Source organism: Mobula hypostoma, chromosome 12 (assembly GCF_963921235.1).
Source record: "Mobula hypostoma chromosome 12, sMobHyp1.1, whole genome shotgun sequence".
NCBI classification, from domain to species: domain Eukaryota; kingdom Metazoa; phylum Chordata; class Chondrichthyes; order Myliobatiformes; family Myliobatidae; genus Mobula; species Mobula hypostoma.
The window spans coordinates 92,774,265-92,802,003 of NC_086108.1; the positions used below are offsets into that span (position 1 = coordinate 92,774,265).

Genomic DNA, 27,739 nt, shown 5'->3' on the forward strand with positions numbered 1-27,739 from the left:
TATTGAATCTTGAGAGCGCCTGAAATATTCACTTTTTAGGATATCCCTTAAACCAATGCAACGTATTTGTTGCACAGAGTTGCTGCCTGTTATGACACAGTGGCAAATGATAAAGTGCTGAAATCAGTGTAAATGTGCATTTACTGCTAGTCACTGTCATATTCTTTAGTCGTATAATTTTTCTAATCTTCATAACCTAAATTAATGGGACCAATGCCTTTTCAAATACACAACCTTAAGTGAGCACAAAGCCAAGATGGAAATCATGTTTGTTAAGATGGATTATAGCCCTTAATGTTTGTATTGATCAATTTTCAATTTATCTGTATAAGATTTTTTTTTGACTGTGCCATTCAACACACTTGTGGTAAAGGGCTCAAAACTTAACTATGTTAAATGGTTAACCATGCCTTAAACCTTTACATCCTGGAATGTTGAACAACAAAACTAGTTATGCGGTATGAAAGTACCAAACACTTTTACATCTTTATGTAACACATTGTTGGGATCGTTGGGGCTTTGTGTGTATGAAGAGACTAAAGCTCGTGACTGAAAACTGAAATGTTCCTTTCACTACCATTAACCGAATGGGCAAAGCAGTTTGCAAATTTAGGTGACTGAATAAATGCCTGTACTAAAAAGGGACACTACAAATGCTGTATGCTTTCTCATTTTTGCTATAGATTAAATGTATTTTACTTATGTGCCATATTTTATCCATGTAGGAATTCTCTCCTCATTTTTTGTATTTATTGCCATTTTCTTTGGCATAAGTCTTTGTCTATGGTCCATTTTTTTTGTGAATAAAAAATTACTATAGAAACAACTTATTCACACAAATAATTGTCCATTCCTTTCTTGTCTTATGATTGCATCTCCTGAAAGCCCTTTGGAGCACATCTAAATACTCTATAGTACAAGGGGTTTTAGATTTGGTGTATGCAAATGAATGATATGTTTTGTACAAATTTCAGCTTTGTTCACCATGTAACTGATTCCTACTGCATTTTATTTTGATGCTCCTTTTCATAATGTACACCGTACAATGGAACAGCTTAAAAATTAGCAATCACTGTGGGTCCACTTTCCCCAACGTCAGGAAGATTCACAATTCAGTGAAAATTCAGTGCTTTTCAGAATTTGTATTATTGAAATATTAATAGACAAAATATTTACCGTTTTGAAATTTTATACACTCTAATTTTCATGTTTTAGCAGCTGGTGTGAGAAATCAGTGCAGAGGTGATCGCGTACATGCATGCTGCTCTGCCAGTTAAAAAGACCTCTACCCATTTCTGCCTGAATTTGCCATGTCAGCGGATTCTATTAGTGTCTATGAGATTGAGCGTCAGTACCTCACTGCTGATAGAAGATTAGCAATCCCCCAGAGCAAAACCATTCCACCTCCTTCAGGCTCAAGTTAGCTGACTATTTTATCCCATAATGCAGATGGAGGAAACATTTACCCATAATTTTGTTTTGGAATCTTGCTATAATTGAATTGTCTCCCCCCCCCCCCCCCACACCTTCCAAAATAGTGTAGACCTGTTCCACAGTCACTGTTCCTTTTTTGCCAGGGGATCAGATTGTTGAATCTGCATTGTCACACTTCTTGGACTGAAAGTACTCCAGACGGCCTCGCCAAAGATCTGTAAAACTTTAAAGCTTCATTTCTGTTGTGCTCCATATCTGTTGCAACAAAGGTTAACATATCAATTCCCTTAACCTAAGCAGCCCATCCATGCCAGGCAAAGATCCACTGCATTTGTTACTTGTGATGTGGCTGCCTCAGCTTCCATTTCGGTGAGACTAATGCAGACCAGGCATCCATTCTGCAGAATATCTGAGCTTTCTGCAATCCCCACTCCAAAGTTCTTCAGCTCCCTTTTCCCATTCCCACACAATCCTATCTGTATTTGGCCTTTTCCAGTGCAAACTTAGAGAATAACATCTTTTATCCTGCTTCAGTGTACAACTAATGCCATGGATGGTGAGTTTTTCAATTTCAGGTAACCAGCACTTCCAGGGCTCCTTTTCTTCTGTAACACCAAGGATCTTCTCTCCCTCACCTAGTTCCATCTGCCCATCACCCCTCCCTTATTGCGTATTAGGTGGTCAAATGTAAGAAGGAAGTATACCGTAAATGGCAGGGCTCTTAGAGGCATTGATGTATGGGGGGGGGGAACTTTGGAGTGAAAGTTCATAGCTCCCGGAGCGTCAACGCAAGTTGGTTGTAAAGGTGTGCAGCATAGTTGCCTTCATTGGATCGCGCATTGAGAGGAAAAGTTGGTAAGTCATGTTGCATGTGTATAGAATTCTGGATGGAGCAGATGATGAGGATGGTCAATTGTCTTGTTAGAAAAGTTGGGCCTGATGTAGCAAAATCATAGATGAAGTTCACAGCCAATCCAAGGTAGGGACAGAGACACACTTTTAAACTTGTGTTTGATCAATGCAAGCCAGGAATACTGAATATTCTGGAAACATGATAATATCACGTGGAAAAGCAGTGAGTTGGTTAGATGACAAAGTTAATGTTGGAATGGTGTTAAATACATTTTAAAGAAAAGGGGCCCTGCTGTTTCCATAAGATATAGGAGCATAATTAGGCCATTCGGCCCATCGAGTCTCCACACACTGCGGCTATTTCATTGAGGGTTTTTTTCATGTTTTCTAGAGCCATACAGTGGTAATTGTTGGGACATTTCTGGTCCATTGGGCAAGCTGAATTTCTGGGTGAGGTTTTTGACTGTTCAGTAAGTGATGGTGTCTGAACATAGAAGCCTGTGGTGCTGCTCCTGATTGCAAGCTGACAAGTGTGTTGCATGAGGCTGTAATGAGTAAATGTGATATCCCAGGCTAATGGTCCATTCTTGACATCAAAATGGCAATATGGATGGTGGCATTCTAATAAACCATTGGGTGAACAATGTTTGCCGTTGTTGGAGTAATCGAACAAAAGAATTGATAAGTTTATCTGCAAAATGGCTTTACTCCATACAACATAATCAAATCTAAGCTTGAATGCTTGTTAGAAATAAATGTTTAACTGCAGTATATGATATACAGTTGTACAAAGGAATGCCTGGAGAATACAATATAGATGCAGTGAGTATACAGAAAGATGAAAATAGTTGACGCATCAGTTTGCTCAGTGCTTTGCAATGCCATCTTTGGTTGGGGGTTCAATTCCCACTGCTGTCTGTAAGGTGTTTGTATCTTCTCCCTGTGACTATGTTGGGTTTCCTCTGGGTATTCTGGTTCCATCCCACATTCCAAAGATGTGCAGTTAGATTTAGTGAGTTGTGGGCATGCTATGTTGGTGTTGGAAACATGGCAACACTTGTGAGCTGTGCAGCACAACCCTTGCTGACTTGATTTGACACATTTCCCTGTATGTTTCGATGTGCATGTGACAAGTAAAGCTAATCTCTAATATTTAATCTCATCTTTGATGGAGATACACGATAGGATTGTTTGGGAAAATAAATTTCGAGGCTTCTAGGCATCATTGACAAGTCTGATATGTACTGTTCATCCCCAGTGGAAGGCACTAATGGTCTGCTGGAAGTTCCAGAGTGTTGGGTCAGAAGTGTGTGAACTTGCCATTTCTAGGGAGAAGGTTCTTGGAGAAACTGACAGGTCTGAAGTCACCTGGACCAGTTGGTGTGCACCCCAGGGTTCTGAAAGAGGTGGCTGAAGAGATTATGGAGGCATTAGTAATGATCTTTCAAGAATCACTAGATTCTGGAATGGTTCCAGAAGACTGGAAAATTGCAACTGTCACTCCACTCTTGAAGAAGGGAGAGAGGCAGAAGAAAGAACATTATAGGACCTCAGTGGTTGGGGAGATGCTGGAGTCGATTGTTAAGAATGAGGTCTCAGGGTCCTTGGAGGCACATGATAAAAAAGGTCATAGTCATCATGGTTTTCTGGGAAAGATCTTGCTGGAATTCTTTGAAGAAATAAACATAAAACATAGAATAGTACAGCACAGTACAGGCCCTTTGGCCCACAATGTTGTGCCGACCCTCAAACCCTGCCTCCCATGTAAGCCCGCACCTTAAATTCCTCCATATACCTGAATAGTAGTCTCTTAAACTTCATGAGTGTATCTGCCTCCACCACTGACTCAGGCAGTGCATTCCACGCACCAACCACTCTCTGAATACAAAACCTTCCTCTAATATCCCCCTTGAACTTCCCACCCCTTACTTTAAAGCCATGTCCTCTTGTATTGAGAAGTGGTGCCCTGGGGAAGAGGCGCTGGCTATCCACTCTATCTATTCCTCTTAATATCTTGTACACCTCTATCATGTCTCCGCTCATCCTCCTCCTCTCCAAAGAGTAAAGCCCTAGCTCCCTTAATCTCTGATCATAATCCATACTCTCTAAACCAGGCAGCATCCTGGTAAATCTCCTGTGTACCCTTTCCAATGCTTCTACATCCTTCCTATAGTGAGGCGACCAGAAATGGACACAGTACTCCAAGTGTGGCCTAACCAGAGTTTTATAGAGCTGCATTATTATATCGCGACTCTTAAACTCTATCCCTTGACTTATGAAAGCTAACACCCCATAAGCTATCTTAACTACCCTATCCACCTGTGAGGCAACTGTCAGGGATATGTGGACATGTACCCCCAGATCCCTCTGCTCCTCCACACTACCAAGTATCCTGCCATTTACTTTGTACTCTGCCTTGGAGTTTGTCCTTCCAAAGTGTACCACCTCACAGTTCTCTGGGTTGAACTCCATCTGCCACTTCTCAGCCCACTTCTGCATCCTATCAATGTCTCTCTGCAATCTTCGACAATCCTCTACACTATCAACAACACCACCAACCTTTGTGCCATCTGCAAACTTGCCGACCCACCCTTCTACCCCCATGTCCAGTTCGTTAATAAAAATCATGAAAAGTAGAGGTCCCAGAACAGATCCTTGTGGTATACCACTAGTCACAACCCTCCAATCTGAATGTACTCCCTCCACCATGACCCTCTGCCTCCTGCCTGTCACAGGCTCAGCGTACAATTTAACCTTCTGGGAATCTTGCACAAGGACCTCTGATGTTTGAACCTTCTCCCCATTTAGATAATAATCCACAAGCTGGATAGACAAAGGAGAATCAGTTGATGTTGTGTACTTGTTAATTTGCCTTTGACAAGGTGCCACACATGAGGTTGCTTAACAAGCTACAAGCCCAAGGTATTACAGGAAAGATACTAGCATGGATAAAGCAGTAGCGGATTGGTAGGAAGCAAAGAGAGGGAATAAGAGGAGCCTTTTCTGGTTGGCTTCCAGTGACTAGGGGTGTTCCACAGGTGTCTGTGTTGGGACCACTTCTTTTTACGTTATATGTCAATGACTTTGGTGGATGATATGAAGGTAGGTGGAAGGGCAGGTAATATTGAGGAAGTAGAGGCGCTACAGAAGGACTTGGACAGATTAAGGGAGTGCAAGGAATTGGCAAATGGAATACAGTGTCGGAAAGTGTAAGTGTCTGGTCATGCACTCTGGTAGAAGAAATCAAAGGGTAGACTATTTTCTAAATGAGAAAACTCAAAAATCTGAGGCACAAAGGGACTTAGGAGTCCCTGTGTAGGATTCCGTAAAGGTTAATTTGCAGGTTGAGTCCGTGGTGAGGAAGGCAAATATGATATTAGCATTCATTTCAAGTGGACGAGAAAATAAAAGCAAAAATATAATGTTGAGACTTTATAAAGCACTAGTGAGGCCTCTCTTGAAGTATTGTGAGCAGTTTTGGGCCCCTTAGAAAGGATGTGCTGAAATGAAGGTTCAAAGAATGTTCATGAAAATGATATCAGGTTTGAACACCCTGTCTTATGAAGAGCATTTGATGGCTCTGGGCCTATATTCACTGGAATTCAAATGAGGGGTGACCTAATTGAAACCATCAAAATTTGGAAGGCCTTGATGTGGAGGGGATGGGAGTGTCTAAGACTAGAAGACACAGCCTCAGAATAGCGGGGTTCCCTTTTAATAACAGATGAGGAGGCATTTCTTAATCAGTGATGAACCTGGAGTTCATTGCCATAGGCAGCTGTGGAGGCCAAGTTTTTTACGTATATTTAAGGCAAGTTGATAGATTCTGGATTGGTCAGCGTATGAAGGGATATGGGGAGAAGGCAGGAGATTGGGGCTGAGTGGAAAATTGGATATGTCATAATAAAATGGCAGAGCAGACTTGATTGGTCAAATGACCTAATTCTGCTCTTATATCTTATGGTCATATGGTCTAATTCAAAAGGTAGGAGGTACCTTACACTAGTTGAAGGCACTGCTGCGTTATAGGGTGCGGCAGGAAGTGGAGTTGTGGGATGTCATCCCAGTAGATACAGAATGGGAATGTATTTCCAAGTGATGTGTGCTGGGACAAAGAGGGGAGGCTGCAGGTGGGTGGTGGGTGCCATATTCCTGCTGTTCTCCTTCGTACAAATTGAGCTGTTAACTTAGTCTGGGGAAGTAGACGTCTACTGGAACCACTATAATACCCAGGAAGTTTACAGTAGTCGAATTGAGAACCACAACATAAGCTGTGGAATGCATGACTGGAGTTTGAAATGATTAACATTAAATCGGATTGGTGGGAAATCAGTTGTTGAGGGTGACAAGAACAGAGCTATGCACATGCTACACTGACTGCTGGTTGGGTGGAGTACAACTGTCACGCATTGTTAATCTTGTTTGTACTCTAATTTATTTCTAATACTCAGTGTATCGTGCAAAAGCAAATATTTGGCCCGTTTACTCTTTTCAGATCTATGGAATATAGGTCAGAAGTTCAGTGAGCGCCTAACAGAAATAAACTGTTTAATCAATTACTTCCAGAGCTGTGGAACTCTGGCTACAAAAGTAATTCCTCTACACTGAGCAAAGAAAAGTGGACAGCCACTGACTAAGAATATCACTTAATGTTCTCCAACTAAACAATTTTAGTATTTATCTTTAAGGGTTTCTTTTTAGGAAAAAGTAATTTATATATTGGTAACCCCATTGAAAGCAGGGGTTAGTTGTGCAACACATATTGTACTAAGAAAACCTCTTGAAACTTTGCTGTTGGAGGTGGGACTTCTCCCCAAAGTATCTTGCATTATTTCAAGCCCATTTTAAAATATCCTTCAAGACCTCAAATGGTTAGGACTAACATTAAAATGCTACCTTTCTAAAGCAAGGTATGGGCATTTTAATTAAGACTCGGCATCCAGTGCTGAATACTTTCCTAATTCTGTAAGCGATTCATGTTTTGTAGCACAATAGGGTCTTGTTGCAACCCGGGGGCTGCAAGCCAACAAACTTATTGTCGCTGGTAGAGTGGTAAAATTAGAGTCCCATTTTCTCTCTGATGCTTTGATTATAATGAAGCCTAACAATGCACTGACTGTAAGTACTTATCACAGCCTGAGATAATTTAACAGCTGAGCCCCTAAACTGATTGTGACATGAAACATAGTCTATATAGATTCCTGTACAAGAACTGCAACAACCCCTTATTAACTATGAAATGCTTTGGGATGGCTTGAGTTTATATAAAATGCTTTTTGAATAGTGGAAAAGGCTCTACTGTCTGAGTTACCTCATCCTCATTTGTTTGTTTTACTTTGCGAGCTCACTTACAGGGGATCAATTTCAAAAGTTGGGCGATTTTGCTCATGAGCTGCAAGGTAGTGTTGCAGCTGTATAAAATTCTGGTTAGACCACTGGAATTGTGCTTGTTCCTGCCGGTCTCATTATAGGAAGGATGTGGAAGATTTAAAGTGTGCAGAAGAGATTCACCAGGGTGCCTGAATTAGAGAGCATGTCTTATGAGGAAAGGTTAATTGAGATGGGGATTTTCTCTTCGGAGCTAAGGAGGATGAGAGGTGGCTTAATACAGGTATAAGGTGATAAGAGGCATAGATATAGTGGACCGCATACTTTTTCCCAGGGTCAGAAATAGCAAATAGAGGGAATAGCTTTAAGGTGATTAGAAGAAAGTATAGGGGGGGATGTCAGATGTCAGCTTTTTAAAAAATTTACAGTGGTAAGTGTGTGGAACGCAGTGCCAATGCTAAAAGTGGATTTATTAGGGAGATTTAAGAGACTGAGATGGGCACATGGATGAAAGAAAAAAAAAAGGAGGGTTACGTGAAAGGGGAAGATTAGATTGATCTTGGAGTAGGTTAAAAGGTCAGCAAAACACTGGGACAAAGGGCCTGTGTTGTACTACACTGTTCTACGTGCTTACAGTTTTGGGTTTGTCAGAGCCACTTAACCCCAGATGATGCCTCATCTTGGAATTCACAGCCTTAATTCAAACAGTCAATTGCTTTTCTGATTTCACATTTTGCCCTGAGTGTCACATCAAGGAGCCCTGATAAAACTCAAGTCAAGAAAGGGGAATGGCTGACAATGGTTGGAGTGATAAATAACATTAAAAAAAATGTGTACTGGTCATTGGATAGCAACCATCCCTGCCACAGGATATCACTGCAGTTGTTTCTTAGTTTGGTGCTGTAGGGCAGGTATGTGACAGAGAATGTTTCACTGAACAGACAGCAATACAATGTAGGCCCTTCAGCCTTGCTCTTTGTGTGTAATATGTCAAACTAAATCTTTTCTACCTGCAGCTGATCAATATCCTTGCACTCCCTGCATATTTTTGTCTAACTGATTAACAAAATTCTATGTCGTCCCAGGAAAGATATCGGCATGGATAGAGGAATGGCTGACAGGCAGGAGGCCGCGAGTGGGAATAAGGGCCTTTTTCTGGTCGGCTGATGGGTCAGTATTGGGACTGCTGCTTTTCACATTGTCAGTGATTTGGATAATGGAATTGATGGCTTTGTGGCAAAGTTTGCAGATATGAAGCTAGATGGAGGAGTGGGTAGTGCTGAGGAAGCAATGAGATTGTAGCAGGACAGACAAATTGGAAGAATGGGCAAAAATGTGGCGGGTGGAATATAATGCTGGGAAATGTAAGATAATGCATTTTGGTAAAAGGAACAACAGTGTGGACTATTATCTAAATGGGGAGAAGGTTCAAACATCACAGGTCCTTGTGCAAGACCCCAGAAAGTTAATTTGTACACTGAGTCTTTGGAAAAGAAGACGACAAATGCAATGTTGGCATTTATTTCAAGGGGAATAGAATACAAAAGCAAGGAGATAATGCAGAGCCTTTATAAGACAGCAGTCAGGTTGCACTTGGAGTATTGCCAACAGTTTTGGGCCTCGTATCTCAAAGGAAGAGTTGTCATTGGAGAGTCCAGAGGATAATTCTGGAAATAAAGGGGTTAACATATGAACATCTGGTGGCTTTGGGCCTGTACTCACTAGAATTTAGAAGAATGTGTTTGGAGGGGGGGAGGGGATCTCATTGAAACCTACCAAATGTTGAAAGGACTAGGTAGGATGGATGTGGAGAGGACGTTTTATATGGTGGGAGTTTCCAGAACTAGAGGGCACTGCCTCAAAATTGAGGGGTGACCTTTCAGAACAGGTAAGGAGGAATTTTTTAGCCAGAGGGTAGTAAATCTGTGGAATGCTCTACCACAGACTGTTGTCCATGTATATATTTAAGGTGGAAGATAATTGTTTCCTGATTGGTCAGGGCATTAAAGGATATGGTGAGAAGGCAGGTGTATGGGGTTGAGTGAGATCCGGGATCAGCCATGATGGAATAGCAGAGCAGATTCAATGGGCTGAATGGCCTAATTCTACTCCTATGTCTTACAGTCTAAAAGCCTCTTTAACTCCTATCGGCTTCCACTACTGCCTTTGTCCATTTTATCAATGCTGTCCGTTCTCATAATTCTACAAACTTTTATTGGACACTTTATCAGAACTGTGCAGAATTAGAAAAATGCAGGATTTACATTGTAGAAGAGGTGAAGGATAGAAGAAGAAGTAGGTCTGTGATAGTCTGCAGACTGAGTGCCTGATGCAAATGATAATACTGTCTGCTCAGAGGGTGGCGAAAGCTTATTAAAACTTAATAGTCTATGTGGAAAAAATGTAAGTAGGTGAGGAGAGAGATCAAAATATGCTCAACTGAAACATAGAACAATGCAGATTCTGAATAAAAGAATGTAATGCTGAGGCCTTAAGGCATTGGGCAGACTGTACTTGCAGTATTATGAGCAGTTTTTGGCCCCTTATCTGAGAAAGGATGTGCTGGCATTGGAGAGGTTCACGTGAACGATTCCGGGAATGAAAGGGTTAATGTATGAGGCGCAATTGATGGCTCTGTGCCTGCGCTCATTGAAGTTTAGAAGAATGAAGGCGATCTCATTAAAACTTTTTGAGTATTGAAAAGCCGATGTGGAGAGGATGTTTCCTATAGTGGGGGAGGCGAGGATCAGAAAGCACAGCCTCAGAATAGAAGGACATCCCTTTGGAACAGAAATTCTTCCTCATCTTTAGCCAGAGAATCAGAATTGAGTTTAATATCACAAGCATATGTTGTGAAATTTGTTAACTTTTGCAGCAGCAGTACAATGCAATACATTATAATAGAAAAAGGAAACTGAACTACAGTAAGTATATGTACAATATATATAATACGTTAAACAAGTAGTGCAAAGAAATAGGAAATTAGAAAAACAGTAGTGAGGTAGTGTTCATGGGTCCAAAGTCCATTCAGGAATTGGATAGCAGAGGGGAAGAAGATGTTCCTGAATCATTGATGCCAGCGGGAGGGAGGTACAGAAGCCTGAAGGCACACACTCAATCAGAGTGGTGGAGGTCCTTGGACCCTGCTTTCCTGAGCCACCTCTCCTTGAAGATGATTTGGATACTAAGGAGGCTACAGAAGGTGATGAATTTCTGACATGCATTACTACAGATGGCTGTGGAGGCAAAATCTTTGAATATATTTAAAGTAGAAGTTGATATGTTTTTTGATTAGTAAGGGTGTCAAAGGTTACGGGGAGAAGTCAATAGAATGGGCTTGAAAGGCATCATAAATTGACCATGACGAAATGGTGGAGTACACTTGATGGGCTGAATGGCCTAATTGTGCTCCTGTGTCTTGTGAGAAATCTGAAAAGACGCAGCAGGTTAGGCAGCAGCTTTGGAGAAGAGGCAAACTGAGTTGACAGATTCAACTGGCCAGGTCTGCTGCAAACTGGAAAGGCGGGTTATTTAAAATAGTAGTTACTGACTCCTGAGGGTTATCATGTATCTAGTTGGAAGATCGGATGCTGCATCTGGAGTTTATAGTGGGTTGTGTTAGATCTGTGGAAAAGGTGACAGTGTATGATGAAGAGTTTCAGAGTCAGCATTAAGTAACTCAGGAACAAATAGTTATCCAGTACTTTACAGAGCAGTCAACCTCTCTTTTGCTTCTGCTGATGAAGTTGGAAGCTGTAGGGCAGAGGTTCCCAAACCTTTTTTATGCCATGGACCCTTACCATTACCCAAGGGTTTTCGTGGACCCCAGGCTAGGAACCCCTGCTGTAGAGGAAAGACCAAAAGAGGAAATTAGACTCGAAAACAATTTGGGAGCCAATGGTCTGATGTTCAATGGGGAAGGTTTGTTCCAAAGGAGAGTATCGGGCACCAGGGTTCAATCTAAGGTGGAGGTCAGATCACCAAATGATTATGGCAGCACCTTCATTAGGAGGTTTGATGACAATATTGGGGTTGGTTCTTCATGAACTAAATGCTGTAAACTTAGGAGGGCAAGATTAGAGCAGTGAAAACAGGTCAGTTGACGTCACATCAGTTAGTCATGAGTCTAGGTAGGGTTATAGAGGGAGGAGCCTAGATGGTTAGTAGATTTTAATAATTACACAAAGTTTAATTTCATATGCAGAAAAGTAATTGACCCTTGCCTGCAGCAAGATCTCAAAGATAAAGTGACAAGTAAAATTCTCTTCATTGCCAGCAAGTCTTGCCACTTAACACTGTTCAGTGGTGTTACTATGAGTAACTCTCCCACTATTGTTGGCCTGATGATCATCTGCACAGTAACTGGATCAGCCACATGCATTAGACCATAGACATTGCAGCAGAATTAGGCTATTCAGCCCATTGAGTCTGTTCATCATTTCAATCAAGGCTGACTTTTCTTTTATCCCTTCAATGACATTCTCCCATCCCCCTCCCCCGTTACCTTTGACACCCTTACTGATCACCAACCTATTAACCTCTGCTTCCTGTGGCCACAAGAGCAGGTGTGCTGAGGAAGCCAGCAGCAAGAGACTAGCCTCCTGCAATCCCATGTAGCAGGCAAGTCAGGAATACGATGGAAAACTGTCTACTTGGTTGTATGAATTTGACACTTTTCACCTTAAAGCAGTCCAATTGATTGGCACTCCATTCATCTCCCCAACCAGAGAAATGAAATCCTGCTGATACTCAAAGTCTGTACGGAGCACCCAGTCCTGGATGAACTTTTCAGGCCAGGCAGCATCTGTGGATGGAAATGGGCAGTCAATGTTTTTGGTCAAGACTCAGAAGAAGGGTCTAGATCCAAACTGTTGACTGTCTATTTCCTTCAACATATGCTGCCTTACTTATGGAGTTCCACCATCAGTTTATCTTATAAGCACACAAAAAGTTCTTTCCTTCCACCAAAGGGCTGCACGGTACCAGTTACACAATGCACTGCATCTAACATGATTAAAGCTTAAGGCATATTAGAGCAATGCTTGTATTCTATAACCATCTCCACTTTAAAATAGACTCAGTGGCCACTTGTAGGTACACCTATATTAATACAAATATTCATTCATCCAGTCATGTGGCAACAATTCCATACATAAACCATGCAGCCATTGTCAAGAGGTTCAGTTGTCAAATGTCTGAAGGAAAAAAAGCTGATCTAAGTGACTTTGACCATTGAATGATCATTGGTGTTAGATGGAGTGGTTCAGGTATCTCAGGAACAGCTGATCTTCTGGGATTTTCATGAATTCTTTAGAATTTAGAGAGAATGGTGCGAAAAACAACAAAAAAAAACCAGTGAGTGGCAAGTCTGTGGGTGAAAATGCCTCGTTAATGCGAGGTCAAAGAAAAGTGGCCAGATTGGTTCAGGCTGCCAGGAAGGCGACGGCAACTCAAATAACTATGCATTACAACAGTGGTGTGCAGAAGAGCATCTCTGAATGCACAACACATCAAACCATGAAGTTGATGGGCTACAGCAGCAAAAGGCACTCTGGGTTCCACTCCTGTACCTAATGAAGTGGCCATTGAGTGCTTATGGTCCTTCTTCATTTACTATTGGGAGCACCTCTACAGTCAAAGATGGTGGTCCACTAACACCAAAGGATATTTGGAATGGGTAATAAACACTGGTCTTTACAGTGAGAAGCAGATACTGGAAAAAATGAAATAAGGTCACAAAGTGCAGTTATCCTGGCAACACCCAATGCTATAAGCACCAACAGTTCTAAGAAAAACAATGCAAAGGAAATTAGGGTGACAGCACAGAGTAAGAAGTATTTAATTAATCAGCAGGATCATCCAGTTAATGTATTTCAATATACGTGTCTGAAAACTCTCTACTGGCTCTCCCAAGGGGACACTTGGATTTTCCTGTCATTGCAACGATAATTTGAATTAATTATTACACTGTTACTGGCCTATTTAAAAACAGAGCACAACAAAAACTCAGTTGGTACACTATTTGTTAACTATTAACTCACTCAGATGCCACAATCTCTAATACAGTAACATTGGCACTAGGTGGAGTTAGAATATGCACATTCTAGAAACTTCCCTTTATCCATTTAACTATCACAAATTTAACGTTCAAAATTTTTAATTCTGATACTTGCTCTTCTGTGACAATGGATATTGAAAAGATATAATCGCCATTTAGTGTGAGCTTTATGTTTTTTCTAATAATGTATATAAAATAATACAATAATTTATGACACATTTCCAGATACAAGCTTTAGATGTAATTTATTAAGGTGTAAAACACTGCACATTACAAGCTATTCATAACACTTTAATTTTACCCTTTGTATCCCAACTAATGAAATGCATTATATCCTATTACACTCTTAAGGTAAATTAGCTACTTTGTAATTTGATAGAAATTAATAAATCTGTCCTTCTATACAATAATGTCCTTTTAGCCTTTATTGATAAGAAACTCTTTAACCACAGCCAAAGGAAAATACTGGAGGGTAGAAATATGACATCATACAAACCACTACAATTATGAAGAACGAAACAGTTTCAACTCAAAAAAAAAACTTGCTTAGAATTGACAAGTAATTGACCTGAAATATTCTGCTTCGGTCTCTGCAGATGCTGTTTACAGCACTTTCTGAAAGTTAGTATTCATTTTGCATATTTCATGACATACAACCACTGCCCCTTAGAAGCAGTTAGAATGAGAAGCAGCACAGAGAATGTTGGCACTGGCTAAAACGAGACTGCTCACACTCCTGTCGAAAGTTGCAGCACATTTTGATCTATTATATTGAATTTGTAACACTGAAATTGGCCATTTGGCCCTATGACTCTATGTACTCTATACAGCATGAGGTTTCTAGATTATCCAGTCCTAGTTTATCAACATAGAGTCTATAGAAAGAATGCTGGAATCACAACTGAGAGGAATAGGGGGGTTGAAGACAGAGTAATATAGCATAGAAACAGGCCCTTTGTCCTGACCTTTAAATTAAAATTTAGCTTTTCACAATTTCTACAGCAAGTACTCATCTTCTCATGCCATGTTTCAGATACTTAAGCTTGTACTGCCCACTACCACATGACCATCATGTTTACACTAGTTGATGCAAATCCCAACCTTTGATAACTGCAAGTGAGTAACGTCCACTTGCAGTAGAAATTTCAGTAGAAACTCGGTCTGAGCTCTTCCATTTCGCATCCCTCTACTTTTCTTCTTCCACCCACCAAGAGTAGGGAAAGGATTCCCTTAACCTCGCCTTCTGCCCCACCAGCCTCCACGTTCGACCTCCGCAGCTTTTCATCAAGGTGCCATCACCAGGCCTGTCTTCCCTCCACAACTCTGCATCACTCTTCCACCTCCAGCAAAACCCACTCCTCTTCCTATGCAACAGCAAGAGATGCAGCAACTGGTCTTCTGAACCTCTCCCTTTCCATATCAATGGACCAAAAATATTCCTTCCAAAAGCAGTGATTCACTTACACTTCCAATTTAGAATCTGCTTTCAGTGCTCGTGATGCAGTCTCCTCCACATTGAAGAAACCAAACTCAGATTGGATGACCGCTTTAGAAAATACTTCTTTTCAACTGAAAGCGCAATCCCAAGCTTGCCCCTTTAATTCTCCATCTCTAATCCCTTGGTCTTTAATTTCCAACACTGTTTCAATGAAGCTGCAGCTCATTTTCCACTCAGGAATGTTACACCTTCTGAGACTCAATATTGAATTCAGTTATTTCAGATGACCAAACTTCCCAGTTTGTGTCAGTACAAACCACATCTGATGAAAAGTAAATTGTACATTTACTTCGTTCTTCCCTTTCTACTGATGCTGCTTGACTGGCAGTGATATTTCGGTGTTCCCCTTTAATTCAGATGTGCAATAAATTGCTGTTTCATATCTCATAGTTCCAGCATTTTCCCCACTCTCTCTCCTCATCTTTTGTGTAAATCTCCTCTGAGCAAATCAGCTGCAATACCAAGCCTCCAAACCCCCCTCTCAGTCAGCACCAACACCGTGCCTGTCTCCATGTTGTACCCCTTTCCCTCCCCTGTCTCTGCCATTTAAAAACAGGCTTGCTTTCTAACTTCTCCTCATGTTTCATCTGAAATATTTTCTTGAGTTTCTCTTTGATGCATTTTCTGTTTTCATTTCAGTTTCCAGCATCTACAGTTTTGTTTTTGCTTTTGGCATTAGAGAGAGTCCAAAGGAGGTTCACGATAATTATTCCAGGAATGAAAGGGTTAACACGAGGAAACCTGCAGATGCTGGAATTTCAAGCAACTCACATAAAAGTTGCTGGTGAACGCAGCAGGCCAGGCAGCATCTCTAGGAAGAGGTACAGTCGACGTTTCAGGCCGAGACCCTTCGTCAGGACTAACTGAAGGAAGAGCTAGTAAGAGATTTGAAAGTGGGAGGGAGAGGAGGAGATCCAAAATGATAGGAGAAGACAGGAGGGGGAGGGATGGAGCTAAGAGCTGGACAGTTGATTGGCAAAAGGGATACGAGAGGATCATGGGACAGGAGGCTGAGGGAGAAAGAAAGGGGGAGGGGGAAGCCCAGAGGATGGGCAGTAACAGATGGGGTACGAGGGGGAGGTGGGGCATTAACAGAAGTTAGAGAAGTCAATGTTCATGCCATCAGGTTGGAGGCTACCCAGACGGAATACAAGGTGTTATTCCTCCAACCTGAGTGTGGCTTCATCTTTACAGCAGAGGAGGCCGTGGACAGACATATCAGAAAGGGAATGGGACGTGGAATTAAAATGTGTGGCCACTGGGAGATCCTGCTTAATGTATGAGTAGCAGTTAATGGCTCATGGCTTGTACTTGCTGGAGTTTAGAAGAATGTGTGTGTGGGATCTCATTGAAATCTATTGACTATTGAAAGGGCTATACAGAATGAATGTGGAGATAATGTTTCCTGTAGTGGGGTAGTTATGGAGCAGAGGGCACAGCTCAAAATAGAAGTACATCCCTTTAGAACAGAGATGTGGAGGAACTTCTTCAGCCGGGTGATGAATCTGTGAAATTCAGTGGCACAGACAGCTGTGAAGGCCAAGCTATTGGATATATTTAGGCTGAGATTGATGGGTTATGGAAAGAAGGCAGGGAAAGAGGTTGAGAGGGATGATGAATCAGCAATGATGGAATGGTGAGGCAGAGGCAATGGGCCGAGTGGCCTAATTCTGCTCCTATGTCCTATGGTCTTTTCAATAACCAACATGTCTGAAGTAGTGCATGTAAAAATGCAACCAGTCACTAGAACAACTGATAAGATAATGCTGGTTACAGAGGATATTTCTTTTACCCACTCTTAGCCTTCTGTCTGGCATTGCCACACGGTTTTTATTGGTCATCTGCATTTGACGTCGGGCCTGCTGCAATCCTTTTGTAGGAGTTGGTAGAGTGAACAGAGCACAGGAGAGTGTCAAGCCCCCTGGTCTGAGTTCTGGATAACCAAAGGACACGGAGGGTGGGGGAGGGGAGGGGAGGGGTTGGATCCGTATGGAAATCCAACAGCTGGATAGTTGCTAACACTTGTGCTGTCATTTTAATTCTGCATTTTGCTTATAGAGAATGTGAGTATGGCAGGGGTCAGAATGCAACTGAGTAACAGACCTAGAACACGAATAGGGAATGATAAATGGAAAAATGATTAATAAGTATTAATAAGTAATGTGAAATGCAGGAAAATGCAACTAGCTTGGATGGGCATCCTGACCAGTTGGGCTGAAGGGCCTGTTTCTGTGATATGCAACTAAGTAATGTCAAATCTTCTTATCATATTACATTTACTAAATGTCTTATAAGAACTGTTACTTTTAAAAATGACTTATATAATCTCTTGTTTGTTACAGGTTTATTCAGTTTTAGAAAATAATTTACTTCAGCAGTTCATGACTTAGGGCCTCTACAAAAATGGGGGGTGGGGGGTGGGGGTGGTGGAGAGAATCTCATTGAAACATATCAGATATTGGAAGGCCAAGATACAGTGGACATGGCGAGGATGTTTCCTATAGTGGGAGAGTCTAGGACCAAGGGCACAACCTCAGAATACAAGAACATCCCTTCAGAACAGAGATGAGGACAAATTTCTTTAGCCAATGGGTGGTGAATCTGTGGAATTCATCGCCACAGATGGCTATGAAGGCCAAAGCCATTGGGTATAATTAAAGCAGAAGTTGATAGGTTCTTGATGAATAAGCATTATGGGGAGAAGGCAAGAGAATGGGGTTGAGATGAATAATAAATCGCCATGATTGAAGGTTGGAGCAGACTCGATGGGCTGAATGATATTTCTGCTCCTATATCTTATGGTCTTATCATTTGGATTAATGTTGGTTAAATCACTAAAATTTCTGTAAACTTCTTGTAATAGGAGTTAGAATTCTACACCCATCTGTCAACTCATTGGCACAATTTGATAAATGTACACTTAAAGAGACTAATCCCTCTGGCTATTCAATCTGCTTTTCTAAAACAGACATCAGCACTGGAATTCTTTGCAATCGTATTAGAGGGTCAAGTTTAGGATAATCCCAGGATCTCAAAACAACAATTGTCTGATCCATCTAGGGAAACGTTGAGCCCTTATAGACAATTTCACTCAGTGTAACCTTTCAGCAGAAAGATATATGGTCTTACATGAGTTTGTGTATGGATTTATCACAGGCTAAAATGTCAAAAAGACTCATACCTTCTAATTGGTTACTGGAGCCAAGGTAAAGACGGAACAACACACAAGAGAAGGAGCAACAATAACACGTTCTGAGTAATCCTTGTTACTTAAATATAGAAAAGTACTTCCACATGAATCAAGCCATTGAAACCAACTCGACAAACGCCTCCACTCTGTTTAGTTTGTAGTTGTTAAATATTAAGGAATCTGAAGTCCATGTCAAGTCCACTGAAGTCCCGTCATGTTGTATTTGCATCCTGCCAATTAAAAAAAGATTACACTGCAATTTTAATTCTTCAGATATGCTATCAGAATATTAGCTAACTATTGTAAAAATAATATCAGCTAAATATTTAACATGCTTGAGGCCAGATCTCTGAAGTCATGGACTGTGTTTTCTTTTCACCAGCTGATTTCCTCTGAGTATTACGGACAGAAAAATTAAAGACTGATGGTCAGAAACTGTTGGCCATAAAACACTGGATTCTGCTATGAAGATTCTTGAATGCTTTTCAGAGTATTAAATATAAGTCACCCCATGAATTCATGACATTTAAGATTTCTCTTTCCCTCACTTGGGAGAGTTGCCATCTCATTCAGCAGGATTACGTACCTAGGAACTTGATTGCCATAACCATTAGGTTCATTGCATCTTTAGTAGACAATATTACCCTACTGGGTTATCATCTTACAGGGCAAGGGCTATACGAGAATTCTAAACAACCTACCATCTTCTCTATTCTCACTTCCTCTTTCTATATTTGCAAGAGGCTACCGAGGATTGTAGACTAAGCCAGCTCCATCAGAGGCACATCTCCCCACCATCGAGGACATCTTCAAAAGGCAGTGCCCCAAGAAGACAATATTCCTCATTAAGGATCCTCACTATCCAGGACATGCCCTCTTATCATTACTCATCAGGGCGGAGATACAGGAGCCTGAACATGCATACTCAATGTTTTAGGAGCAGCTTCTTCTCCTGTGTCATCAGATTTCTGAGCAGCCATGAACCCGTGATCGACTTATTTACTGATTGCTTGCAAGCTACAGTATTTTTTTTTAGTGTCTTGCACTCTACTGCTGCCACAAAACAAGAATTCTCCCAACATACTGTATCCCATGTCAGCGATAATAAACCTGATTTTGAAATCCTGAGGATTATCTCCACAGAGATCCAAATTCGGATTACCAAACTGCTCATTCCTGTCCTCAAAGTGGTCCTGCCTGACAACCATTTCCTCTCTCAGTAAGTAATTAGGAAAGTAAATGGAACATTGGCCTTAATTGTAAAGAGCTAAGTACGTTTGTACAAAAATGCTGTGTCAATGAGGTCACACCTGGTACTGCGTACAGTTATGATCTTCTTATTTAAGGAAGGAAACACTTACAATGGAGGCAGTTCAGACAAGGATTATGATGTTGATTCCTGAAATGAATACAATGTTTTATGGAAAACAATTGAGCAATCTGGGCACTTAAAGTGTTGGAGGAGACCTGCGGGTTAGTACTCTGTCAGCAGCTGCTATTCACTGCCGCTGGTTTGCATTCTCAAAGTCACTGAAGAAATGGGCTGAACTGAGCTGAGCATCAGATGGATGTACAGAGAATGAGGGAAATAGACACCGTGTAGCCAGAAAGGATTAGTTTACCTCTTTAAGCATTTAATTGCTAGTGTAATTAGTTCAGCACAATATTGTGGGCCAAGGGGCCTATTCCTGTCTTGTATTGTTCTATGTTAACATGTTGGAAGAATGAGAGATGATCTTATTGAAATATAATATTTCGAAGGAGCTTGATAGATCAGGAAGAGACATTTTCCCACGTGAGAGAATCTGGAACAAAGAATTATTATCGTTCCAGCTGTACTGCTTATGCCTGTTCAGATTTATTTAAAATTTGTATGATCTTTCAATATAATACTGCATGATTTCCCTTTCCTTCTTTTTCTTCTTTCTTTCAGTATTCTCTCACCTTCAAATAGCCCACTTACATACAGTATTGTCAGGGTAAATGCTATCCTGACTTTGGTCATAATCAGATGAGTTTTAATTCAATCAAGCCCTCAGGAAATGCATCTCATGCTTTAAAAAATACATGGAACTTTTATCTGCCTGGTATGATTCATATTTCACAGTGGAAAGATTTCATACTGCTTAATATGAGAAGGATTTGGAACTCAAATTATTGTGCAGCAATTTAGCACACTTAATACTGCCAGTTTTCAACACCCACCACTGGCTGCAGTTCTGCCACGTATCTGTTACTCTCCCGGTTTGCTTTGTCACTTCCACTGCTTCTTGTGATTTTTTCATTGGTTTTGCCGATGAATTTCTAAAGAAACAATAAGAATTTTTGAGTGTTTACATGAAAGCATTATTCTACGTCAGCAGGATTTCTGCAGTGAAACTAATGCTAATAAAGTCATGATAATTGTGTTTATCACTTAGAAAACACACACACACAGAATCAATTATTAAGCAAACTTTCAATTTCTACAAGAAGTGGTGGATACAGCCTGGTCCATCACAGGCAAAGCATTCCGCACCACTGAGCACATCTACAAGGAGTGCTACCACAAAAAAAGCACCATCCATCCAGGTCATGTTCTCTTCTTGCTGCTGCCATGGAGATGGAGGTACAGGAGCCTTAGGTCCCACAACACCAGGTTCAGGAACAGTTATTACCCTTCAACCACCAGGCTCCTGAGCTAGTGTGGATAACTTCTCTCACCTCAACACTGAACTGATTTCACAATCTAAAAATTCTCTTTCAAGGACTCTACAGCTCATGTTCTCTATATTATTTATTAATTATTATTATTTGCTTTTTTCAAGTTTGCACATTGGTTGGTTGTCAGTCTTTGTATGTAGGTTTACATTGTGGTTCTTTGCTTCTACTGTGAATGCCTGCAAGAAAATTAATCAGCGTTGTATATGTTGACACATACGTCCTTTGACGATAAATTTACTTTGAACTTAGAACTTTACTTTGAATTTCTTTTTGACTGACACATCTTAGACTAGACCAATGCCAATATTGCGCAAATTTAGGAGCTATTTTTCTTGAGCTTGGGTCAAAAGAAGAGCAAGTTGAAGCAGTCGAAATGTCCGTCAGGCCCAGAGTACCCCATCTCTCAGTGTGCTGAGGGACAGCTACAGATTAGGACTTCATCATTTGCAGTTTAGTGCCGCATGGTTTGCTTTCTCCAAGTTACCGAAATAATGAGCTGAATTGAACTAGGACAAAACCTGTGCAGGCACTTTCCAAGCCAAGCAGCGCTGGAGGGGAGAGGAACAAGAGACATTTGTGGTAAGTTGCAGACTAAAGAAACAACTACTTTAAAAGATGGCCATTAGAGTCAGAAGATAAAGAAACAAATTGAAACCTGTGGAGAGACTGCGAGTGAGGAAAAACTGGATGTTATTCAAAAATGGTAAATGCAGTATTGTCTTTAGCATTGCAATGTCCAGTTTGAGAGGGTGAACAGCTATAAGTTCCTCGGCAAAAACATCACTGAGGATCTCACATGGTCTGTATCTACTGGCAGTGTGTGGTGAAAAAGGCACAGCAGCTCCTCTTTCACCTCAGACGGTTGAGGAAATTTGCTATGGGCCCCCAAATTCTAAGAACTTTCTATAGGGGCACAATTGAGAGCATCCTGACTGGCTGCATCACTGGCTGGTATGGGAACTGTACTTCCCTCAATCACAGGGCTCTGCAGAGAGTGGTGCGGACAGCCCAGCGCGTCTGTAGATGTGAACTTACTCAGGTGTTTTAAAAAAGGCCCGAAGGATTATTGGGGACCAGAGTCACCCCAACCACAAACAGTTCATCCGGGAAACAGTATCGCAGCATAAAAACTAGGACCAACAGGCTGCGGGACAGCTTCTTCCATCAAGCCATCAGACTGATTAATTCGTGCTGATGCAACTGTATTTCTATGTTATATTGGCTATCCTTATGAACATAATATTTAGGATAAATTACTATAATTGCACATTGCACACTTAGACGGAGACATAACGTAAAGATTTTTACTCCTCATGTATATGAAGGATGTAAGTAATAAAGTCAACTCAGAATTGAGAAATAAAAGAAGTGCTGTTCCTTAAGCTTACAGTGGTCATCCTCAGAGTAATGAAGGAGACAGACATACTGTAACTCAGAGTGGAATACAATACAGAGTTAAAGTAATGTGTGACTGGAAGCTGAGAGTCGCCTTTGCAAACTGGACAAGCGGTTCAATGGGCACCTGCTTTCTCAATTCGAGACCACCAAATCGAATACAATACAGCAGACTGGAGAAAGTGTGCACCCTCGTCTGGCACCAGTGCCTTTCAGACTTTATTGCTGCTGTTTAACATTATTTATTATCACTGCTTGTAGTGTACACGTAGAAAACTACTACCTGTATGAGCGCCAGTAACATTATACTGTCTTGCACTTTGTACTTTAGGTCAGCCTGCTGTTCTTTAGGCCATGCCGCACAGGGCTAATCTTATTTTGTACTGTAAGTGCTGGATCATAACTATACGTACTGTGTTTTGCACCTCGGCCCCAGAGGAACAGTGTTTGGTTTAGAAAGTCTGCAGGAAATCCAAAGCAACACACACAAAGTGATGGAGGAACTCAACAGGTCAGGCAAGATCTACGCAAATGAATAGATAGTCAACTTTTTGGGCTGAGGCCCTTCTTCAGGGCTGAGGAGGAAGGGGGACGATGCCAGAATAAAAAGGTGGGGAGAGGGGAAGGAGGCTAGCTGGAAGATAATAGGTTAAGCCAGGAGAGGAGAGTGGACCATAGGAGAAAGGGAAGTTGGAGGGGACCCCAGGAGAAGTAATAGGCAGGAAATTAGTTTACCGGAAGGAAAAAATCGATATTCATGCCATCAGGTTGGAGGCTACCCAAATGGAATATAAGGTGCTGTTCCTCCACCCTGACTGCCGTGTCGAAATGGGAATAGGAATTGGAAGTAAAATGTTTGGCCATTGGGAAGTCTTGCCTGTAGCAGACGGTGCTGCATACACGCCTATGGCTGAATAACAACAAACTTGAACTTGAATAGCTGTTTCACCTGGATTGGCCTCGGACGTATGAAAGGAAGATGTCGAAGGGCCGGTGTTGAATAGGAAAGCGCTGTGAAAAGGGGAGCAGATGTTTGTGAAGATGGAAGAGCAGTACAGGGAAAAAGCACGGCAACTTCAAAATGCTGAAAGGGGATGGAAAATTTTGTTTGGTGCCGGAATCCCATTGGAAGTGGAAGGATGTGAAGACTCATGAGGAGGTTGGCAAAGATAAGGAGAATCACATCACTGAGGGTGGATAAAGCAGAGATACATGAAGTTGAGATGACTTGTCAACTATGATAGAGAGGGAGCCATTGTTAAGCAAACAAAGATAGCGTCTCAAAAGGCAAGGGTGTGGTAAATATGATCCCTGAGCCAATACAACAGAGATAGTGAAAATGGGAAAATTGAGTAGAGTCCTTACAGGAAGCACAGTGAGAGGAGGTACAGTACATGGGGGTCAGTGGGTTCAAACCTGAGACAGACATGGATATGCCAAGAAAGGAGAGGGAAAAGCATATATGTACCATGAAAGTGTTAGTGATTTTTTGGTTTAGATTTAGCAAATGGCTTTGGCTACCAGTCTTCTGCCTTTGAATATCTTTTGTGGCTTTTATTTGGACTGCAGGTCTGAACAATGGATTCCTAAAAATTGTGAATCTCAGCCCAGTCAATGCTGATTAAAATTCACTTGGATTTCTATGGTGTGCGTGCGAAGAGGGAGCTGTGAAATTTGTATGTAGTTCCAAAGAAAGCATTGTCTATACTCTGTAAATATGGAATTGTCCTTTATGCTTAGCACACAAGATACCAAGTAAAGTGTACTGCCGATTTAATTTACAACAATGGATTCCTAAAAGCTGTGAATCCCAGTCCAGACGATGCTGACGTCAGTGGTGTGGATGCGAATCAGGAGGTGTGAAGGTTGTATGTGGTTTCAAAGAATGTATTGTCCATACATTGTAAATATGGAGTTGTCCTTTGATGTTTGGCACATAAAATGTCGAGCCCCACCATGGGCCGACAGACCTTTCCACTGAAATGATGCCTGCTGTACATTGTTTTGTCGAATAAAGAAGCTTCTTTTTTATCTACCAGTAATTTTCTCTGGCGATTTCATTCACGCAACAACAAAAGCATGGAAATTGGCAACAAAAGTACTGAAATGTACAGTCACAAAAAAGCAGCACCAATACAGTACGCAATGTGTTTGGAAAGGTTTTAGGGGAGGGGCTCTGATTAAAACTAGGCCATTCCAAGTATTCAACAAAGACAGGGACACGTCCATGGCTACACCTTTGACTTGGAGAAGTGAATGGACTTGAAGGCGAAATTGTTCAAAGAACAATCTTAGCCAGGTTGTAGAATCTATGTTCAAGATAAAATCCACTTTAATTGCTCTTTTTAAAGCAACTTTGGTTTACACCTTATTAGAGATCCTCCCCTTTAAAGCCTACTATTCCAGTTCTGCTAGGAGGTCCCTGACTTTCTAACAGATTCATTTCCCATAGATACTGCTTGACCTGCTGATTGCTTCCACCATTTCCTGTTTTTCTGTTGGCTTTCCAGTGTCTGCAGCTTTTCACTCCAAAGCCTGAGCCGAGCTGAAGAAATTCGCCCGGCTGTTGGCTAGTTGCACCTTGCCCTGCTCAGACATCTCTGTGATGGCTCAAAGTTCGAGCTAAGCTGGTGGCCTTGCTCCATGCACTTTGTCCAGGGGCTGAGAACGGAAGGTGTAGAGACACTCTTTGCACCTTTCCCTCAGCTTTACACCACGTAGTATTGGTGGGTCACCAAACCTGTGGAAGAAGCTAAATGCAGACAACGGTGCAAGTTATTTTGATAAACACCACTATTAACACTTTATTGTTTACCCGCACTACTTTTTCCTTTACACAAGAGATTCTGCAGATGCTGGAAATCCTGGTGTCCCGATGAAGGGTCTCAGCCTGAAACGTCAGCTCTATATTCCTTTCCACAGTTGGAGCCTGGCCTGCTGAGTTCCTCCAGCATTTTGTGTGTGTCACTCCACACTTTCCCTGTAGCTGATACACTTCATTCTGCATTCCACCTTGCACTACCTCGTTGCACTGTGTAATGATTTTATCTGCATGAACAGCATGCAAGACAAGCTTTTTGCTGCATCTTGGTGCACTTGACAATAATAAATCAATACCATATTTTAAAAATTAATGAGCTTTCACATTTAATGGACTCTGCACAGCGGTTAAGTTACAGACCAGCAGTCGGAGTTCTGGACCACTGATCAAGAAGCATGAGTTCAATTCGTGACCGCTGTGGTATTTAAATTAAGGTAATTGAATAAATCTAGAATTAAAATTGGCCTCAGTAATGATAACCACAGAACTGCATGTGAACAATCTTGTTCACTAATTTCCTTCAGGTAAAGAGATTTGCCGTCCTTATCCAGTTTGTTTTGAATGCGACTCCAGATCCCACAACGTGGTCGTGAGGAGACATAGATAAGGTGGATGACCACAGCACTTCCCCCAGGATAGGGAAGTCTAAAACCAGAGGAACATAGATTTAAGGTGGGCGGAGAGAAAAATTAAAAGTGGAGGGTATATGGGACAAGTGGCCAGATGAAGGTGAAGAGGCTGGTACAATTATAATGTAACACACATCAAAGTTGCTGGTGAACGCAGCAGGCCAAGCAGCATCTGTAGGAAGAGGTGCAGTTGACGTTTCAGGCTGAGACCCTTCGTCAGGACTAAAGGTTAGTCCTGACGAAGGGTCTCAGCCTGAAATGTGGACTGCACCTCTTCCTACAGATGCTGCTTGGCCTGCTGCGTTCACCAGCAACTTTGATGTGTGTTGCTTGAATTTCCAGCATCTGCAGAATTCCTGTTGTTTACAATTATAATGTGCTGAGTTGGAACTGGATTATTATTGTCACAGGCACTGAGATACAATGTCTTGCATACTGTTCATACAGATCAGATTGAGGTAGACTGCATTGAGGTAGAACAAGATAAAACTATAAAAATGCAGAATGAGACACACAAAGTGCTGCAGAAACTCAGCAAGTCAGCCATCATTTATGGAAAGGAAAACAGTTGATGTTTCAGGCTATGTACCAGCGGGGTGCTGCCTGATTTGCTGAGTTCTTCCAGCACTTTTTGTTAGTGTTGCTTAAGTTTCCCAGCATCTGCAGATTCCTTATTTACAATGCAGAACAATGTCACAGCAACAAAGGAACTGCAGTGCAGGTAAACAATGAGGTGCAAGATCATAACAAGGTGGATTTTGAGGTCGAGTCCATCTTGCTTTAGGGAGCCATTTAATAGTCTTCTAACAATGGGAGAGGAGCTGTCCTTGAGCTTGGTGGTACGAGCTTTCAGGCTTTTCAATGTTCTGCCTGATGGAAGAGTTGAGAAGAGAGATTGTCTGATTATTATGATTGATTATGCTGGCTCTTTGCTAAGGCAACGAGAAGGATAAACAGGTACGTGGATAGAAAAGGTTTAGGAATATGGGCCAATTGCAGGAAAATGGGACTAGCTTGGATAGACATCTTGGCTGACATTGACGAGATGGTTTGAAAGGCCTGTTTCCTTGCTCTATAACTTACCGAATTTTCAGTACCTCCTCATCTCAGGGGTAATTAAAATGGACGATAATTTCTAGTGGTGTTTGTGCTCCCTGACCAAATCAACAGCTTGTCCACCTCTCCAGAGGCAGAAAGATAAGAGCTGATGGTGGTAGAGACCACGGGCAGTGAGTCTGCCAACCGGCAAGGTCTCGGGTAACTGGTCCAATAGGTCATTGTTTACACGGTCCCATTTACCAATGATTGGTAACATATTCATCTGGAAAAAAAGCCCAATGAAGAAATTGAGAACTCGTTTTGTTGAATTTAATGAAATTCCATGAGACTGCAACCCCAATGGATACAAAAATATAGAGCTGGTCTTTCAGATTAATGGTGTCCATGGAATTACCTTCTGGTTTGTTTCAGAATTTCACTAGATGCAGTATTTTGGCTTTGTGTTTGTACCTGTGGTGTGCCATGGTTACCTGCGAATTACTCTAGGGATGAGTATAACTTTTAACTTTTCACTTAGACGCAGCACATTAACAAACACAACAGTTTACTGTGGCAATTGACAAGCAAAAAGCAGAAAATAGTAATCTAATAATCAGAATAAAAATATAAAATGCAGGAAAATATTCAGCTGAGCCAACATCTGTAGTGGAGAGAGAACCCAGAGTTAATGTTTCAGCTGGAATTCCTTTCAGCAGAACGAAGAAAAGTTGGAAATAAAATTTGTTTTAAGTTGCAGAGAAGGAAGGCCTGTAATAGGTGAAGATCAGGACAG

General features: G+C 41.4%; 1 protein-coding gene across 5 annotated transcripts in view; it reads right to left on the reverse strand.

Moving 5' to 3' along the window:
- Positions 1-11,678: 11,678 nt before the first annotated feature.
- LOC134354999 (choline transporter-like protein 3) overlaps positions 11,679-27,739 on the reverse strand; it is a 474,552-nt gene continuing 458,491 nt past the window's right edge. For 4 of the 5 annotated variants that reach the window (XM_063064614.1, XM_063064613.1, XM_063064612.1 and 1 more), the window contains 2 exons: positions 20,566-20,664; positions 11,679-18,590 (listed from right to left, as the gene is read on the reverse strand). In XM_063064614.1, the coding sequence (XP_062920684.1) occupies positions 18,573-18,590; positions 20,566-20,664 (117 nt within the window). In that variant the 3' untranslated portion in view covers positions 11,679-18,572. The remainder of the gene's footprint in view (positions 18,591-20,565; positions 20,665-27,739) is intronic. The other variant, XM_063064615.1, reaches the window with a different exon arrangement.